The 18,851-nt window shown below is 36.6% G+C and overlaps 1 protein-coding gene across 5 annotated transcripts in view; it reads left to right on the forward strand.

Annotated features, from left to right (window-relative positions):
• The window catches only part of slc8a4b (solute carrier family 8 member 4b), a 186,742-nt gene extending 168,868 nt beyond the window's left edge, over nucleotides 1-17,874 (forward strand). For 4 of the 5 annotated variants that reach the window (XM_030161901.1, XM_030161903.1, XM_030161902.1 and 1 more), the window contains 3 exons: nucleotides 1,078-1,177; nucleotides 3,708-3,980; nucleotides 15,566-17,874. In XM_030161901.1, the coding sequence (XP_030017761.1) occupies nucleotides 1,078-1,177; nucleotides 3,708-3,980; nucleotides 15,566-15,945 (753 nt within the window). In that variant the 3' untranslated portion in view covers nucleotides 15,946-17,874. The remainder of the gene's footprint in view (nucleotides 1-1,077; nucleotides 1,178-3,707; nucleotides 3,981-15,565) is intronic. The other variant, XR_003938063.1, reaches the window with a different exon arrangement.
• The last annotated feature ends 977 nt before the right edge of the window (nucleotides 17,875-18,851 follow it).

The following is an 18,851-nucleotide window of genomic DNA, read 5'->3' on the forward strand; positions in this document are numbered from 1 at the left end:
GAATTACCTGAAAAAATATTTTATGTACAATTTTATCAATATTATGCCTCAACTTATCATTTATACATATGCATTACAGATCAGATTTACAAAGGCACAAAACATTTAGTCACAGGAAGAATATTGTTAAAATTGCACTTAATTTTCTTTAGACATTTCAGGCTGTTCATGTTTGTTCAGGTTATTCACATGTTATTGTTAAAGGATAGTTTGTTAATGTAAACTTTTTCATAATTTAATGTTTTTGCGCACTAAAGAGAAAAAAATGGTGTTGTCATGATTTATAGGTTATTATGATATTATTTTTGAGTTTGATGCCCTAACTTGCACTTTGCAAATTCATCCCACGGGCCAGATTGGAACCTTTGGCAGGCCGGTTTTGGCTCCTGGACCGCATGTTTGACTTCTGTGCTATAGTATTTCTCTTTATTACTGAACAGTATCAGCATGCAGTGATGTTGGGTCTTTTCTTCTACATCATTATTAAAGCTTCACACTGTAAATGTCTCAGTACTAATCCAATATTGAGGTCTATTTGTGATTTGACTTACTGAAGCTGCTCATATTTGAGTGAAATTGACAATTTTAGTCGTTGTGTAGTATACCAGGGAAAGGTTTTATTTTTACAAAGCCCTGCCAGTTGTCAGAGTTGTTATAATGACTGCTAGCACAATGCTGTTGCACTGCTGTGAACTGTTTTGCATCAACATCTTTTATTATTCCTTTTTCTTGCTGCTTTTAACTGAAAACTCACCCCTTCTGCCTGAAGGCTTTTCCTAGATTTCTCAGAGAGCATCAGTAGAACCTCCAATTTAACAGCAATGCTTTAATTAGTAGTACACCCAGTACTGAGAATATTAGATTTGAAAAATACAGATTTTTTTTTTTTTTTTTCTCAATTGGATCAAAATATGATAATTTAATTGAAAGGGTCGAAATCAGCGTTTTCTGCTCTCGGTGTGGCTGCGAGTGAATAACAGCTTGAGGGTTGTGTCTTTTCCTTTCTATCTTGCATGTTTGCCTTTGTATGTGTGTGTGTGTGTGTGTGTGTGTGTGTGTGTATGTGTGTGTGTTTAGAGTACAGTAGATAAGCTGATCAAGAAGACCAACCTGGCCTTGGTGGTGGGAAGCAGCAGCTGGAGGGAGCAGTTTGTCAGCGCCGTCACTGTCAGCGCAGGTAAAATATGCGCTCAGGCTGCACATTAAGGCACAGTTTTGATTTATGAACACTGGTTTGGGTCGACATCTTTCTTGCTTCTTTGTTGTAGAGATGACGGATGGTGAAAGGGAGCGTTTCTTAAAAGTTTGCATCAGCATTTTGTTTTCTTTTCATGCATCTACTTATTTATTGACCCCTATTTATGTGGGTTTTTTCATACGTGGGGGAGGTGGTACTGATTACACTGGGTTACAAAAAAATGTTTTTTGCAAGTTGTCTAGGTTTTTTCAACTGAATTAGGACCATTTTGCACCGCTAAATCCAAAAATGACATCTGTTTTTCTCAATCAGGTCAGGTTTTTTTGCTAATTTGATTTTGAAAAATTTGATCTTCTCACAAAATTGATTACATTTTTGTGACTTTATCAGTTGATTTTTTATATAGTTCTCACCCAAAATAGGTTTTAAGAGAAAAAAAATCATTTTCTAACAGGATTCCTGTTAGGTACAATGGTGTATTCACCGCAGATGTAGCAGAATATGTCAGGTTTATTTTTGCAAGATCTTCTAGTCGAAGCCATTTCATTCACCTGTAATATTAAAAAAACATTAATCATAAATTGGCAAAAGTAAAATCTTCAGAAATCGTTTATTGCAAGAAATATGAAAGAATTTTGTATCATATGATGTGAAAATGCCCATAAATGTAAGCAAAAATGTTAAAAAGCCAATATGTAGCATAGTTCAGAAAGTTGACCTGATTGAGCAAAATTAATGTGATTTTTGGATTCAGCACACCAACATTATCCTAAATCAGCTCAAAAAACTTAAACAATAGATTTATTGTTGACCAGTGTTATTTTTCTCTGGTAATCTTTCCGGTATTATATTATGCACACTTTGCACTTCATGTTATAAAAGGTCATATTTTTCCAGACTGATTTCATGAAATCGCGTTGTATGTCATGCCAGTTCTTATGGAATTTGGTGTGCTATTGTGTATGCATTTTCATCCTTTCACATGTTATTCAACGCCATTTGATCGCGTGTCAGTTTACGCCAAGATCACCCTAATCCTAAACCTATCCGCTAATCGCGTGGTATTTGAGTAGTATGAGAACATACATGTGGAAAGCTTATCATGCGTACAGATAACATGCCAATTAAAAGTGGTGTGTATGGCGTGTATATTTGCAAAGTTCATGATATTGCATTGTATTTTTCACAATTTGTATAAGGTTAGAATTCAAAAGTTGTTCACTTTTGCATAATTTGCATGATTTAAAATTCTGACCCGGCCACTAAAATCAGCGCATTCTAAACAATAGAAAATTACTACATTTGCACCCTTCTACAAAGTGAGTAATCCAATCCAAAGTAAATTAATAAATCCAAATTTTATGCAGTATATTGAAAAAAGAAAACAATTTTTAATGTTTTTTTGCATCAAAAATGATGCTTTGTTTACATTACAAACATGGTATTTATAGGAGGTTTGAAATGAGATTGAAAACTCTATTAAAAATTTAAAAAATCTCTTTCTTTTAATATATTTAAAAAGCATCTTAAGCAAAAACTCTTGCTGTTGTATGCTTAGTGTAACCCCACACGGCCTAATGAACCAAAACAAAAAACAAAAACATAAACAAACAGAGCTACTTCAAAAATATGCCTGACCCAAAACCCCGCTGACTGATATACAAATCATGCAAACTTGTTATTTATGTGGATAAAGCCCCATGTCTGACTATGAAATTATCTGAGAATACTGGAATATGCTGACTACAATAGGACTCAGGAGAAAGAAATGAATCATCGTTAGGTAGATAGGCAAATATTTTAATGTATGTTTGTAGTTATTTAGAACATTTGTATTTATTAAAGATTATAATGTAAATCGTGTCTCTTATCACATGTTTAAGGTCCCCCATTTATAAGCTGAGGACTGCTTCTGGGGTGTCCTATTACAAAGTGTATCTTGTAAATGAATTGAAGATTTTGCTGTTTGTAATAATTTGGCCATTGACTGATTGATTGATTGATTGAAAGGGTTAGAAAAAATGACAGTTATTGATATGGCTCAAGTTGATGAAATACAAAAAAAATGTAAACCAAAAAAGTTACAAACAAATTGTATGAAAAAAATTTCAACATTACTGTGCAGATTACACACTTTCAGTGATCACGAAGGGTCTCTTAATGGGTTAACATGAGCTACAGGAAATATTTAGTAGCTTTCCACAACCCTACATTATGAAATATGATGGCTTTCTTATATTAAATAATAGCCTTAATTAGAAAAAGCATAATGCAAAATTTTTTTCAGACTTTTTTTTTTTTTTTTATGGAATATCCTTTGTAGTGCACATGTTTTTAAGTAAAGCAGTGAAGCTCTACTCTCCTATATTACTGGTTCTCAGGATTATATTTTTTGCTCAGGTCCAATTTTCCCTCCCAACAGATTACTCCATCTTTCCATATTCTTTAAATAATCTCTGCTGCCCATCCTGAACTGTCTCTTGCAATATTTCACCGACTTGAATCACAGGAGATGATGATGAGGAGGAGAGCGGCGAGGAGCGCCTGCCGTCCTGCTTCGACTACATCATGCACTTCCTCACCGTCTTCTGGAAGGTTCTGTTCGCCTTCGTCCCACCCACAGAGTACTGGAACGGCTGGGCCTGCTTCATCGTCTCCATTTCGCTTATCGGTGTCCTGACGGCGGTCACGGGTGATCTGGCGTCGCACTTCGGCTGCACGATAGGACTGAAGGACTCTGTGACGGCTGTGGTGTTCGTAGCACTGGGAACTTCAGTCCCAGGTGAGCATGCGCCGTCTGATTTGTGTGTTTTGTGTATATTTTGTGATTACATTTCTTACTGAGGTACTGCCGAGGAAAGACTCACATAACCAGGCACTTAGTAATTTTTTGCAAGTTCAAGTGAAGTTTCATCTTTTTTGATGATCTGCTGCATGGCTATACTTAAAGAACTGAAAGCATGCACTACAGCAGTGGTTTTCAACCTTGGGGTCAGGACCCCATGAGGGGTCTCCTGGAATTCAAATGGGGTCACTTGAAATTTCTAGTTATTGATAAAAATAAAAAATGTTGTATGCATGTTTATGTTGTAATTGTCATCCCTCGACCTCACTTTTTTGTTCTTGTTTTGTAAAATTAAGATGCTTATAAATGAAAAGTGTCAAAAAAATACGTACATGAATAAAAAAACAAAAAAAACAACAACTTACAAATAAAAAGTACTGGGTGGGGAAGCAAAATTTACAATATTTTGAGGCAGGGATTGAAAGACAGTGTATGACCAATTAGTTTATTGAAAGTCATGAGAATTTATTTTCCACAAGAAAATTGACATAATAGAAAATGTTTTTATTCTATGTGTCCTCCTTTTTTCTCAATAACTGCCTTCACACGCTTCCTGAAACTTGCGCAAGTGTTCCTCAAATATTCGGGTGACAACTTCTCCCATTCTTTTTAATAGTATCTTTAAGAAAGTCCACATTGCTGTGTGATGTTCTATTGGTAGCATGTTCTAAAACGCCCCAAATAGCAGAATCCAGAGGGTTTAGATCTGGGCTAGAAGGCGGCCATAAACATGATTCCCAAAAATTGCTAAAGTTGGATTTGTTGCTGTTGTCAATAAGTGTTTTGGTGTTCTTGTGTAAGATTTTAACTTCAAATCATATTTTACTGCATTTCTAACGGTCTTGTTGTCTACCTCAAGCTCAATTGCCATTTTTCTCATGGATTTGGTTGGATCCTTTAGGATTTTGGATTTGAGAGCTTTAATAAAAGCTTTGGTACGTTTTTTGTTGCTTCCTCCACTTCCAGTCTTTCTCGTAATAGTTTTGCTCATAGTCATTCTCTTCTTTCCATTATAAACAGTCTTTATGGACACTCCAACTATTTTTGAAATCTCCTTTGGTGTGACGAGTGCATTCAGCAAATCACACACTCTTTGACGTTTGCTTTCCTGATTACTCATATGGGCAAAAGTTTCTGAAAAGGTATGGATAATAGTGTTAGGTATGATTATGACATCAATATATGTTTGGTTTCAAAACAATTGACATAGTTCCTGCTGAGAAAAAAAAACTAAATGTTCATTGTAAATTTTGCTTCCCCACCCTGTATATGGTGAGTTGAGAGAGACAATCACAATACATAAAAGACATGACAAACTCTGAAGCTGAAACTGAAGCACTGTGGTACTGTTTATCTTTCAAATGTTCATTATGGTCAGTTTCAGATGCTGCAGCTCTTTCATAATTCATAGTTTGAGTTGTTTGTTCAGTATTAATTGTCAGCCTTGTAAATCCAAGCTGAACTTACCGTACATATCCTGACCAAGGAAAACTAAATTCTCACTTTGTGCAGTAATCTACACCTGGCTTTTCTGCCTCCGTCCATAATAATATACATTATATAGACTAAATGTCATCTAAAATGAATGTTTATTTGCAACATAGTATAGCAAACTATTACATGATCAAAAACAAATTAATTTTAGAAAAAAACAAATGTCTCCATTTTGAATGTCTGGGGTCGCCAGAAATTTGTGATGTTAAAATGGGGTCACAAGCCAAAAAAGGTTGGGAACCACTGGACTACAGCATTGTCACTCTTTGACCACTTAAACTACATCAGCACTGATTAATTCTTCTGGTTTGTGATCACTTTCGATATGCTACTACAATGCAATATGAAAAAGGTAGTCTTCAGTAGTTTTTAGTCGTGATGGGACTCACAGCAGCAGAGCTTCAAACATGTGCTGAGTATCCAGGAAGTATTTTGCGAAGCACATATCGAGGCCTGTCCGATTAGGTTCATACTGTCGACTGAAATTCTGAGGAAGGCTACAGGTTGTATGTAGCCGAAACTTGTCAAGGTAAAAAAATCAACTTTTTTCTATCTGTCTGACAAAAAAGAAAAGGAAATCTTTATATCAACGCCTGTATCGATGACGTTTATGAGGTCGTCCAAAGCCTCGTCGGCCAATCGTAGAATATGTCTGATTCAGAAAGTGGTTCATGATGCTTTCTGTATTTTTTTTTTTTTTACAAAGACAAAGTTTTTAAAAAGACTGAAAGTTGATGAATCCTGGATAGATTAAGGAAAAATAAGATAAAGAAAAAAGGTGGTCGCTGGTGTATTGACAGTGAGGGGGAGTGTGACTGTCCCTTTATGTACTGATGTAATCCTTAAAAAAGCTCAAACAGAGGCAGTTTAAAACACTAAACTAGTTGTTGACTTCATGAGATTTGACAGTAAGTGTGCTTGTAGCTTGAATTGTGCTTTTATATTTGCTCTTGAATTGCTCCCAGTCTGTTTAACAGAGCCAAGGATGCAGCTGAAAGATTAAAAACTGGTCCTAAACACCATGAGAGCACATCCAAACAACATATGACCTTTCTTTCCTGGTTTTGGCTGCAGCAGCTGTGTTACAACTATAAATTCCCCAGATTAATTTTATTATTATTATTATTATTATTATTATTATTATTATTATTATTATTATTATTCAGAGATATGTGGCTCAAGAACTGTCCATGCTTGTGATTGGTTATCACTCAAAGACCGAACCAAAACGGAGGGAAAATAAAATTTAAAAAAGAAAATGAACAAATTTATAAAAACAAATGGAAATCAAAGACTAGACATGGAAGCAAGAATTGTAACAGTAATGAAAAGTGTGGCATTACTAATTTTATCACTATTATTGCTATTTTTTCCCTTTTTTCCTCTTCCCTTTCCACTCAGTCTTGAACATGTAGTATTATTTTATTTCTTTTTTTTTCTGCCTAAATTACTCTTTTCTATATCTAATCCCAACTTAATTTGACAAATTATATCCTTACCTTTCAGTTATGTCTCCCCCAAAACAAATACATGCACAAACACACACAGATAGATAGATAGATAGATAGATAGATAGATAGATAGATAGATAGATAGATAGATAGATAGATAGATAGATAGATAGATAGATAGATAGATAGATAGATAGATAGATAGATAGATAGATAGATAGATACGCACACACACATGCACAAACACATACACCTTCAACGCCTTCAAGCTGTTAAAATGTTGAGCTCCTGTTTGTCTCTGTCTCGTCTATGATTTATTGTCCTTCACTTGTCATGTTCTGTCTTGCATCAGTCAATAAAAAAAAGACCTAACCAATCACCAAAAGCATCTACTGATCTAAAATATTTAACTTTTGACTGACTTTTGAACCAATATTACTCTCATTACATTGAAATAATACAGGTAAAATATTGCTCTTTTCTTTTCCACCTGAGAACAAAAGTTTTTAAACAGCAACAAATATGAAAATGTTTGATTTCAGATGTGACAGACAAATGAACAAACAAATGAAATGAGTCAGACTCATCCTGGCTCCTCCATTGGATTTCAATATCAGCCGCCCCGAGCTGGAAATCCAAATGGGATCGTAAACCTGGCTCCATCACAGCCTTCAGCCTCGTCCCCACCCAAAGGGGACACGTCATCCCAGAGCTTTAATTCAATTCCTTTCCTCATTCCTCTGTTTTATTGCTCCACCACCACCACCACTATGATTTATAGAAATAACCCCTTTGCTCGTTCCAGGTGGCAACTTTGACAGCACAGACTTTTCTGTAAACTAGAGTTCGGATCAATTCCACTAACAGCTGTATTGTTTTGTGTGATGTAATGGCAACCTGTAAATGTCAATTTGATATCTCATAACAACATGTGCCCCATCTCTACTTACTATATCTCATACTTACTTACTTCCTTACTAATATCATTATTATTTTTTATATTGTTTGTTTTTTGGACTATCTTTATACATGGACATCTTTTTCTTGCATATTATTCTGTTGCTGCCTTGACCATTGAATTTCCCCAGTGTGGGATCAATAAAATCTAATCTAATCTAATTTAATCTAATCTAATCAAGTCTAATCTAATCTAATCTATTCTAAATTAGTCTAATTTAATCTAATATAATCTAATCTAGTCCAGTCTAGACAGTCTAGTCAAATCTAATCTAGTTGAGTCTAATCTAAACTAGTCTAATGTAATCAAATAAAGTCCAATCTAACCTAGTCTAATTGAATCTAATCTGGTCTGGACAGTCTAATCTAGTTAAATCTAATTGAATCTAATCTGGTCTAGACAGTCTAATATAGTCTAATTTGAATCTAATAGGGTCCAATCTAATCTAGTCTGATTAAATCTAATTTATGCTTATTTTGACGGTCTAATCTAATCTAGTCTAATCTAATCTAATAAAGTCCAATTTCATCTAGTCTAATTGACTCTAATCTACTCCAGTCTAGACAGTCTTGTCTAATCTAATCTAATCTAATCTAATCTGCTCTAGTGTAATTGAATCTAATCTAGTCTAGTCTTGACAGTCTGGCCTAATCTATTTTTATCTCATGTAAAACAAGCGGGTTCAGAAGATGAATGAATGAATGAGTAATCTAATCTAGTCTAATCTAATCTAATTTAATCTAATCAAATGTCAGAACATGTTAGTATTCCTTTCCTATTTTTCCTCATTTCTTTTCTTCAGTTTTGTTTCATGTCTTTACTCACTTTCAGCTCAGCCCAGTTAGTGTGTTTTACTATCCCATATTCGTATTACCTCTCTTGACACTCTCCTATTCCACCTCTTTTATGTTACACCTGCGCTCGTGCCCCATCCAGGTCCATTTATTATTCTCCCTTGGTCTTCCCTTACACCCCTCTCTTTCTTATTCCCTCTGTATCGCTTCCCTCCTCTTATTGGATGTATGTTTTCACTATTGTGTCATCCATCATTCTGACCTGTGTGTGCTGTGGAGCCCAGGTGTGTGTGGGTGAAATTGTGTTTTTCCTTCTGCAAGTTTGGGTGTGGCCAGTGCAAAGAGTCATTATAACTTCCACAGTGTGTGTAGGTGTGTAGGTGTGCGTGTGTGTATTACTGTGTGTAATTGTGATCTCCGTTCGACTTGTTAGAAGCGTTCATCTCCTCTCTCCTCCACTTTTATAAAAACATCTCTGCATCATTGCGTTGGAGACACACTTGAGGATTTTCAGGCCAATTTACACCAGATTTGCCGATTCAGGCCATTAGAGTGCAAATGTGGAGCAGGACCTGGACCGCTAAATATTTTCTGGCTTTTTCAGAGGCATGTAGTGCTCATCTGGAACTCAGTCATGATTGAGGCCTGCTGAGATCACAGGGTCCGAGTGGGATAGATTAGTTTAGAGTTAGACTGTTTCCTGTCGCAGTCGCATATCTGTCAAGGGATCCGCAGCGAAATGGGTATACAGTTAAATTTGGCATGAAATTCAGCTAAGAGAGCTAATCCCTCTTGTAAACAGACTCTGTAGAGTTGCTGTTTAGCTGCATACAACTCCACATAAGTTGATTTTAGATGAGGAGAGAGGGGTTTGTTGCAGAAATGTGAAGCACGAGCCAAGATTAGAGCCAGAAACGGTAAACTAAGTAATACTATTTACTCAAATTTGCTATTTGATGGTGCGGTGCATGAATTTTACAGCATTGTAGAGGGATCTGCATACATAAATGGAAAATAATATTCATATTTATGTTTTAATTTGTATATAATGGCCTGAAAATATGAACTGACTTTTTTCATGTTAAAGAATAAGCCCTTTTATATATGGATGCGTCTATGAAACTGGGTTCATTTTGGTACCTGGCACTTCACCAGCTTTTTAGACCCAATAATAAAAGAGAAATTTAGACATATTTCCCCCCAGGATGTATCTAATGATGACCTCAGATAAATGCAAAAAAAAATTATACTCTTGCTCTGAGCCATCCCCAATGAATTTTTAATGAAATACCGTGGCCAAAAATAGGACCAAAAGGTGTCAGTGCATTTGATCTGGAAAACATGGCTTGAAATGGTCTAATACACCGCTATAAATAAAGACACTGTGTTAAATTTTAGGGTCCTAGTGGTTTTTCTAAACCAGACATGCAGGTTTTTCATGAATCGGCAGTCTCATTTCAGGTTTCGCATGCAACCCATCGTGTCCGCTTGCGTTACATGCAGAACCTGCCCAGTTAAACACATAAATTGTGAGTGATTTTGGAACAGCTGTCATTTTTGGGAAACACTCTGCCTTGCATATTTACTCCGATTCCCAAAATGTACCTGTGAGAGAATAAAAAGACATTCAAAAAAATATTAGTGCGTAATTTTTATGTTCTTTTTTACCATGTTACACGCAGATTTTTGTAGAAAAAATAATATAAAAAACAGAAAAATGTGTTTTATCTGAAAAATAGTTTCTCTTTTATCTCAGTAAATATTTATTTTGAAAATAGACCCAAAGTGTTTAAAAACTTGCTTCATAACATTAGTCTACATCTGGTTTGAATTTTTAGCCCCCATGTCCTGTTTTTAGGGACCAGTTTCATAGAAGCACCCATATACAGAGGTAACAGGTTGAATCTGTGGACTTCCCATGTTTCTACAGTAGCTCCTCCTCCCAAAGCTGGAGACAAAATAAGACAAAAACACCAGAAATCTGGAAAATACACACCTTCTTTCTGCAGCTATTTTCATCTCAGACCAAAACAAAAGACTGATAAAATATACCATGTTTGACTAAATCAGCCCTCAGTAAATAAAGCTGTCAGTCACCTATTTAACCTGGACATCACAGAGTCCACAGAAATGTGTGGAATTTCTATTTAATGTTAGACGACTTGGTGATGTACATTATATACACACACACACACACACACACACACACACACACACGCGCGCGAAAAAATATTAAGCGCTGATCAAGCAAAACTATCAATAACAGCAACATGGTAGCTCCCCTAATTCTGATATTTTGGCTTCAGTTTTCCATAGTTGCATGAAATAGTGACAAATCATCTACCTTTATATTCTTTTTTTTTTTTTTTTTTTTTTTACATTTTCAAGTACTCTTTTTTTATTGCATTCTTAGATTTTATGGGATTTTTCAATGTCACAAAATAAATGTACGTTCTTATAAACAGTCATGAAAAAGAAAAAGAAAGTATACAGTATATAAAGACACAAAAATGATCTGGTCTTAAGCAAAGTTTTAATATTATTTAAATCTTTTTTTTTTTTATTTTTAGGATTTATATTTTATTGAATCTCAAGAGAAAGCATAGCAAATAATGAGATTTCAATGCACAAGATAGATAGATAGATAGATAGATAGATAGATAGATAGATAGATAGATAGATAGATAGATAGATAGATAGATAGATAGATTAACTTCAAACAGATTCCACTATTCCATCATTTATTTAACAAAAAAGATGCTAAAATGGAGAATCATTGGTTTTATTCACATAATTGATCCTTTGTCTCATGTCTTATTCCATTTCTGGTTGATTTTTCTGTAAATTCAGTTGACGTGTCACTGAAAAAAGCTGATAAAAAAAATACATTATATAACTCATAATCCACAGACCACTCTGACATAAGAAATAGAAAACCCTCCCTACCGTTTAGCCCACATTTTTCTAAAACTGCATAAATTAAAGGAGTGATTAATAATTTTTTTTACAAAACTTAACACACATGTGGTAATTGTTAAAGTATTAAATGCCTGAATACTTAATTGAATGGATTCTAAGTGTGGGTATGATCATTGTTTACCACTTTGGTTTTGGACACAGTGTGAATCATGTATGTGTGGAGGCAGTAACGTGCACTTTCATGACTCACTCCCAATCTCGTGTACCCATGCGTCAGCACACACACAACTTTATCTTCTTTGTGTGGTCTATCCAAACAGTATTACAGTTTATCCCCATGTGAAAAAAAAAAAAAAAAGTTTGGAGGGTATCTTCCATGTTGGGGATATGAATTTCAACTAATCTCGCTGACATTCAAATGAGAATTGAGACTCATCTCAGCGCCTAAAAATAGAAATAAGCCGAGGCCGGCGTTCGATAACTGGCAGCTGTTTCCCCGGTGTTTCCTGCCAAACACAGTTGTAGCGTCTCTGCATCTTTTCCTCCAGTTTATGCTCGAATGTTCAACTCCAAAAAGCCTGGCTTGTGTACACCTACAGCATATATTACACGTGTTCTAACAAAGATTTAAGACAATGCGAGTGCAGATTACAGAATTCAAAGCAATTAGTCCAAGTCACGTTTTATTTTCAGATGGTGGATTGAAAACTCTAAGTAAAGCAACAGAAACGAGTTACTATGAATGGAAAAACTGAAAAGATTGTCTCAATACTGACATGTAATCCTCTACAACTTATTTTTCTTGTTTCATTTCCTTGCTTTTTACTATTAATTTTCTGTATTGTGGCTTGTTTTTTATCTTCATGAATTCATTTTTCACACTAACCACTGCTTTGATTTTTTTTTTTTCTTCTCTGTCTTTTTCTTATTTTTCAGTCTAAATGTGTTCCATCTTTGCGTGGGTGGCTTCATATTATAATCTATGTTACCCTGAGGTTGTTTCCTTAGCGTCCTGCAACAACACATCGGAACATCAAAAGTCATTATCCAGTTGCTCGCTGTTTTATATTATTTTATGGTTTTGTCTTCCCCTCTGGTTGAAGCTTCATTTTCATTCATAATATCTCACCCTATTTATTTATTTATTTACATTTTTGTTTAACCCATAAAGTCCCAAACGTCCACCGGTGACCAAAACCAGCTACTGTTTAATACCAATGATCCATTAATCCTATCAATACATGTAAATAATTGGTGTAAAATGCATTTTCTCATTTTTTCATGGTCATCAGATAGGACCCATTTGGACGTTCAGAGGCTCTGCAACTTATACAACATTGATTCACCAGTAAAATCCATGGAGCTGGATCAGTGACAGTGGATAGAGATACTTGTTTTATGTTCACTTATTGATATATTTGCTAAAACAGTTGCTTTTTCTTCAGTTTTCTCTATTTTGATGTAACCCTTGAATTTACTCTGAGTTTTTATGAACATCTACATAATCTTGCTAATTAAATATAGGGGAAAATGCATGATTTACACTGAAAAATGCTAAATACAGAGGATAATAGTACAATAAATGGTGATAAATCACTAAAGGAAGGTTAAATAGAGTGAAAAATTCATTTGGGAACTACCAGAAAAGTATCACTGAGTCTTTATGGGTTTAGAAGTTGCAAAGCAGCTTTTGTTACAAACAAAACAAATCCATTTTTTCCCTTTGAGACCTGTCCTCACATGAAGTCAGTGTCTTCCATTTTTCTTTTAAGATCCATGCTTTATTCCTCATTTTAAGTCACTTTTTTTGAGAGATAGACAGTATTTCATCTACACTGTGACAGTCCTTGCTTCATGCTTTGGTTGTTGTGTGCATATTGTTGCTTTGTGTAATGAACGTGCACCTAAAAAACATTAAAACATTAAATATAGGTTGTATAAGTCGGTGCGTCACCTGCACATACACATTTAGAGGTGGACACCTGGAAGAGCCCACATAGGCCAGAGTTTAGAGAGTGGTTTAAACTCATGACAGAGACTGCTGCCTTTGAAAATGTGATTTCCAGGGTGAATAAGCTTTCAAATAAAAATAGTCAGATATGGCAAATGTTTATGGTTCATAATATGGGGGCAACATCTTATTTATAAGTACTTATATTTGAGTACTTGCTGATACAGAGTACCAATATGAGTACTTAATACCATTACTTAGTTACTTTTGAAAATGTGCTTTATTGTTGTTGTCATTAGTCTGACTGTACCAAAGAGCTGCTACTGACATCGAATGCTTTGGAATGAGCGTTTCTCAATCAATCCACCAGAGGGCACCGCTCTTAATTAACCATACTGGAAGAAAATACCACGAAGAAAAGTAACATTTTTTGAGAAGGAGAAAGTCAGTAATAATAGATCAGTTTCATGTGACGTATGACGTATGCTGCACGCGCACCTTGGAGGCAGAAGGCACGCCGAGTTCGTAGCAAAGCAGTGACTGCCAGTGTGAATAATGCCGTCGTCTTGCTGTGCCGTGGGTTGTCAGAATAGAAAGAGCACACAGAAAGATTTAATCTTCTATAGAATCCCTGCTGGTAAACATCCCTTCCACAAAGATCGGCAAAAGTTATGGTTGCAGGCATTAAGACGCAAGAACTGGTCTGAGGAGGAAATTAAGAATGCTGGTCTGTGCAGTGCACACTTCATATCTGGTAAGTAATTGAGGTCTACCATACAGAGGTCGCATTAACCGAAAATATTCCGTCATTGACAGATTTTTTTTTTAAATGATGGAAAATTCTGAAGGCCGTCCGTCATTTTGACAGATTAAAATACTGAGGGTAATCTGCCAAAGAAAGTTTTTACACAACACTGTGAGCAGAACCTGCTCGCAGGAGCGCTGGTCTGTCTGTCTCTTAACAAGTCATCAAATATTCCATAACAGCATCCTACCTGTACAGAACCCAACAGCGCCACTGTTCACAACTACGCTGAATACAGCAGCGGAACTTCTGTCAAATGACTCACCATCTGTGCAAGTTTGCTTTTCTACTATGGGACAGCCTTCCCAATGCGGTCGAGTCAAATTATGTGGCCGTGAAAGAGAAGATGGGATCAGCTTTTGGACAGCGACAGTTAAAGGACCGTTTTAGAGCTAACATATGGGCTCGTTCACGAGTTCTGGGGGAGAGCCTGGAGGTGTACGCGGCTGATGTGAGCCGGCTGGTAGCTGGTTCTTGTGTTTTTGCCTCCAAGTTGCGTGTGCATCACTGTTGTTAGTAAACATTGAAACTCATCTATAAACATGGAGACAACAGAGGAGGGAACACTAGTGTGGATGCTAATGCGGGAACCCTGCTTTCTGTAAAAGCTCCGAATAAAACAGTTGGTTGGTTTAAGAAATGCAAACTAGACACCCAGTCTTGTTTCAGAATAGTAGTGGACGATACCAGACCTGTTTCCAGAGCTAACCAAGTGTGGAGATAGATCTGGATCTGTGACACTGAGGTTTAAGACTTTAAAGGAGACATCCCTCTTGTTCATTACATTTCCATCCTACTATAATGGACGTTCTGCGTGTCTTTGTCCGGCACGTGTTGCAGCACAGGAGGGCATACGGGTGCAATTTTGCTGTTGCACCACGGGAGGGCACTATCATACAATGGCACCACGGGTACAATGCTGCTAGTTATTATAGTAATTATTAGGTATTAGTTTCAAGTACAAAAGAAAGTTTGAAGTTTACCGTTCCCTTCAGTGCTCCTTGTTTTATATGAGATGTATCAGCTGTTTGAAGTCTTTACTTTTACATGTAGTTTTAGAAAAGCCACCAAGTTAAATAAAAAAAAAAATACTACATCAAACACAACGATACTGGCTAGTACTTATAAAATCTTTGCCTGTTTCTTTCAGATACATTTGCCAGTAAGGTTGCAGCCATCCAAGACCAGTACGCCGACGCCTCCATCGGCAACGTCACTGGCTCCAATGCCGTCAACGTTTTCTTGGGCATCGGCGTGGCGTGGACCATCGCCGCCATCGCTTGGCGTTCCAAGGGCAAGCCATTCAAGGTGGACCCGGGAAACCTGGCCTTCTCTGTCACCCTGTTCACCATCCTGGCCTTGGTGTCCGTCATCACGCTGCTGTACCGGCGGCGGGCGACGGTGGCCGGCGGCGAGCTGGGCGGGCCGCGGACTTGCAAGATAATAACGTCACTGCTGTTCGTGTCGCTGTGGCTCATTTACATCCTGCTGGCTTCGCTGGAGGCCTACTGCCATATACCAGGGTTTTAAATGGAGATGAGTGGAGCGGGAGAGAGACCTACTGCCAATATGAAGAGAGAGAGAGAGAGAGGGGGATGGAGGAGTCTTCAAAGAGGATGGGGAGAAGATGTGGATCCATATAGACCGATTCTAATTTTTATTTAATTAATCTACAGACATTTAATATTCTTAGAAAAAAAAAACCTTTACAGTGTTTGGCCCAGATTTTTTCCTCCCATTCTAAAGGAACTGAAAAGGCGTATAAATCACCCGGTAACACCCAGATTTTTCCATCCTTCATTTGCATTAGAAACTCTTTAACCACCTGTCAGTTTAATGATGAGGAGACCTCTCGCATGCATGGAGCCTTTAAACCAAGACTTAAAGTGTTCATGAATAACTTAGAGGGAGAATATGCAGGTTTTAAAGAGTGTGTTTATGTAGAACAGGAGCCTCAGTCATCCATCATCAGCGCTGGACAATGTTTAATATAAAAAGCTGATATTGTTCCCGTCTACTGCTAAACCAGCAGCTGAGAACGAAAAGAGACGAAGAAGAAGAAGAAGATGGAGAGAAAGAAGAAAGTGTATACAAAGACAGTGGAGAAAGTGTTAAATAAGTAGACGGACAGAGATGTTTTACACCTTATCCTTACTCTCTCTCTCTCACTCTCTCGCTCCCCCTTTTCTTACTCTGTCGCCATGGGAGCAGTGGCTCCGCCCATCTTACATCCAACTAAAACTGACATTTTTTAACTCATTTTTCCCTAAACTATTCACACATTTCCGGAGATAAATCCATAGTGAGGGGAAAGGCAACAAAAACTGAAACCCGTTTTTTTTTTTTCTTTATTTCTTTTCTTTTTTTTTTCAACTCATTTTTTTTCCTCTGAATTCACTGTGCTAAATAGTCCTTCCTCTGACAACACACACACACACACACACACACATATATATATTCTGTACTCCTTTTCCTACTAACACTCCAGACTGTGTACACCCCTCCATCTCTCCCTCTTGCCTTACTATCACCCTCTGTAGGAATTGTCTTAAAGTTGTGATAATGTAAAGCTATAGTCACCACCGACCCTCTTTAAATGAGCCAATCCCAAGCCCCTCCCCTGTTTTTTCTCCAAATTATGCCAATCAGCATAAACAACAAAACCTCCCCTGTTTTTCTTTTTTTTGTTTTCTAAACTTTTCAATGGCGTCACGTGTTGATGTTGTTACCGTGCAATTGTAAGAAAAAAAAATTGTTAAAACACCGTATAGAAAGGTGAGAAGAAAAGCGAAGGGAGGAAATGCGTGATGCGTGACTGAACTGAAAACTATATAAGAGGAAAAAAAAAACTGGAGAATCTACAAGCGAGTCGTCCACCTTGTAATAGATGTTTTTCTTGCATTGAAGAAGCTTTGTGCACTACATATTGTGAGGTACACTGTTTACACTCGGATGTCTAATGCATTAAATTACATCGTACAGGAGCTACTTTGTCAATGTGAACATCTAGAGCCAGAGCCGAGCAGGAGATGATGCTGCAACGCCACTGGGCATCAACGTGAAACAGAGGATGGACCAATCAGAGTAAAGGATTTCACTCGGAGTAGCCACAACAACGTAATGAAGACGATTACATTGACTTTTGTTGTTGACTATGACAAATCAAAACAAGGACTGTATCTAGTGTTTCTAACTGTACATGATATTATAAGGAACTTTTATTGATGTGTGTGAGAAAACACTGATATTTATTTATGTTAAGTCCCTCTCTTTGTGAGTTTACTGAAGGAAAACCCCTGGAGGAGGAAACACAGAAGGATCAATAAGCCCTTTTTTTTCCAGTGAAACAAAGCCGAAGATTTTTAAGGAAAGCCATCACAAGGGAAGGGAAAAAGAAATGACTCACAAAAAGGAAAAGAGAGAAAAAAAAATAAAAAAGCTGAATGCTCTGAGGGAAATGTACGGCAGCTCTGAAATATCACGACTGTTCCGCAGCTGTTGGGAACGGGACATTTATTTGTACTTTAAAAACAACCACGAGTCTCTGTTATCCAAAGATTTAATAGTAGAACGTTCACTTCACAGGTAGACGACCTTTCATTTTCAGCGTGCAGTTTTACCTTCCAGGCATTGTTTGAACCCTATAAACTGACAGTTTTAGATTGAAAAAATGGAAAATCTATATTCGTAAAGGTCTGCACACTACAGCTAATGCGGGAAAAATTCTGTGCCGGTTATAGGTGTGAGCTGGAGTTAAAAGCTGTGCAGTTTTTTTGTTTTTTGTTTTGTCTTTGTGAAAAGTTTGTTTATTCAGGCACGGTATTTATATGTGTGTGTGAAGTCAAAGTAATATATTAACCCATAAAGACCCAGTGCTTCTTCTATTTAGTCATTCGTAATTGATTTATTACATTTATTCTAATATTGTACTCTTTATTTTGTTTTTTTTCAGTATAAATTATGTATTTTCCTATATTTAATTCTCTGATCATGTAGATATTCATAAAAGCTCAGATTAAACTTGTGTTTTATTTGATCAGAAACAGAGAAAACTGAAGAAAAGGTGACTTTCTCAACAAAATATGTCATTAATCAAACATAAACCATCCACTGTCATTGATCCAACTCCATGGGTTTTACTGGTGAATCAAAGTTGTAGAAGATGACAGTGTTTCCACGGTAACTACAGAGCCTCTGAACGTCCAAATGGGTCATATTTGATGACCATGAAAAGACAATAAACTGCATTTTACACCAATTATTTACATGTATTGATAGGATTAGTAGATGAACAGGTATTAAACAGTTTAGATTGTGGTCACCAGTGGCTGTTTGGGTCTTTATGGGTTAATAGGTTGAGATCGGAGATGTTACGTCACAGATCATGTGTGTCATCGTGGATTTGTGTAAAAGCATGGATCTACATTGGACCGTCC

This window comes from Sphaeramia orbicularis, chromosome 18 (assembly GCF_902148855.1).
Source record: "Sphaeramia orbicularis chromosome 18, fSphaOr1.1, whole genome shotgun sequence".
In the NCBI taxonomy this organism is placed as follows: Eukaryota; Metazoa; Chordata; class Actinopteri; order Kurtiformes; family Apogonidae; genus Sphaeramia; species Sphaeramia orbicularis.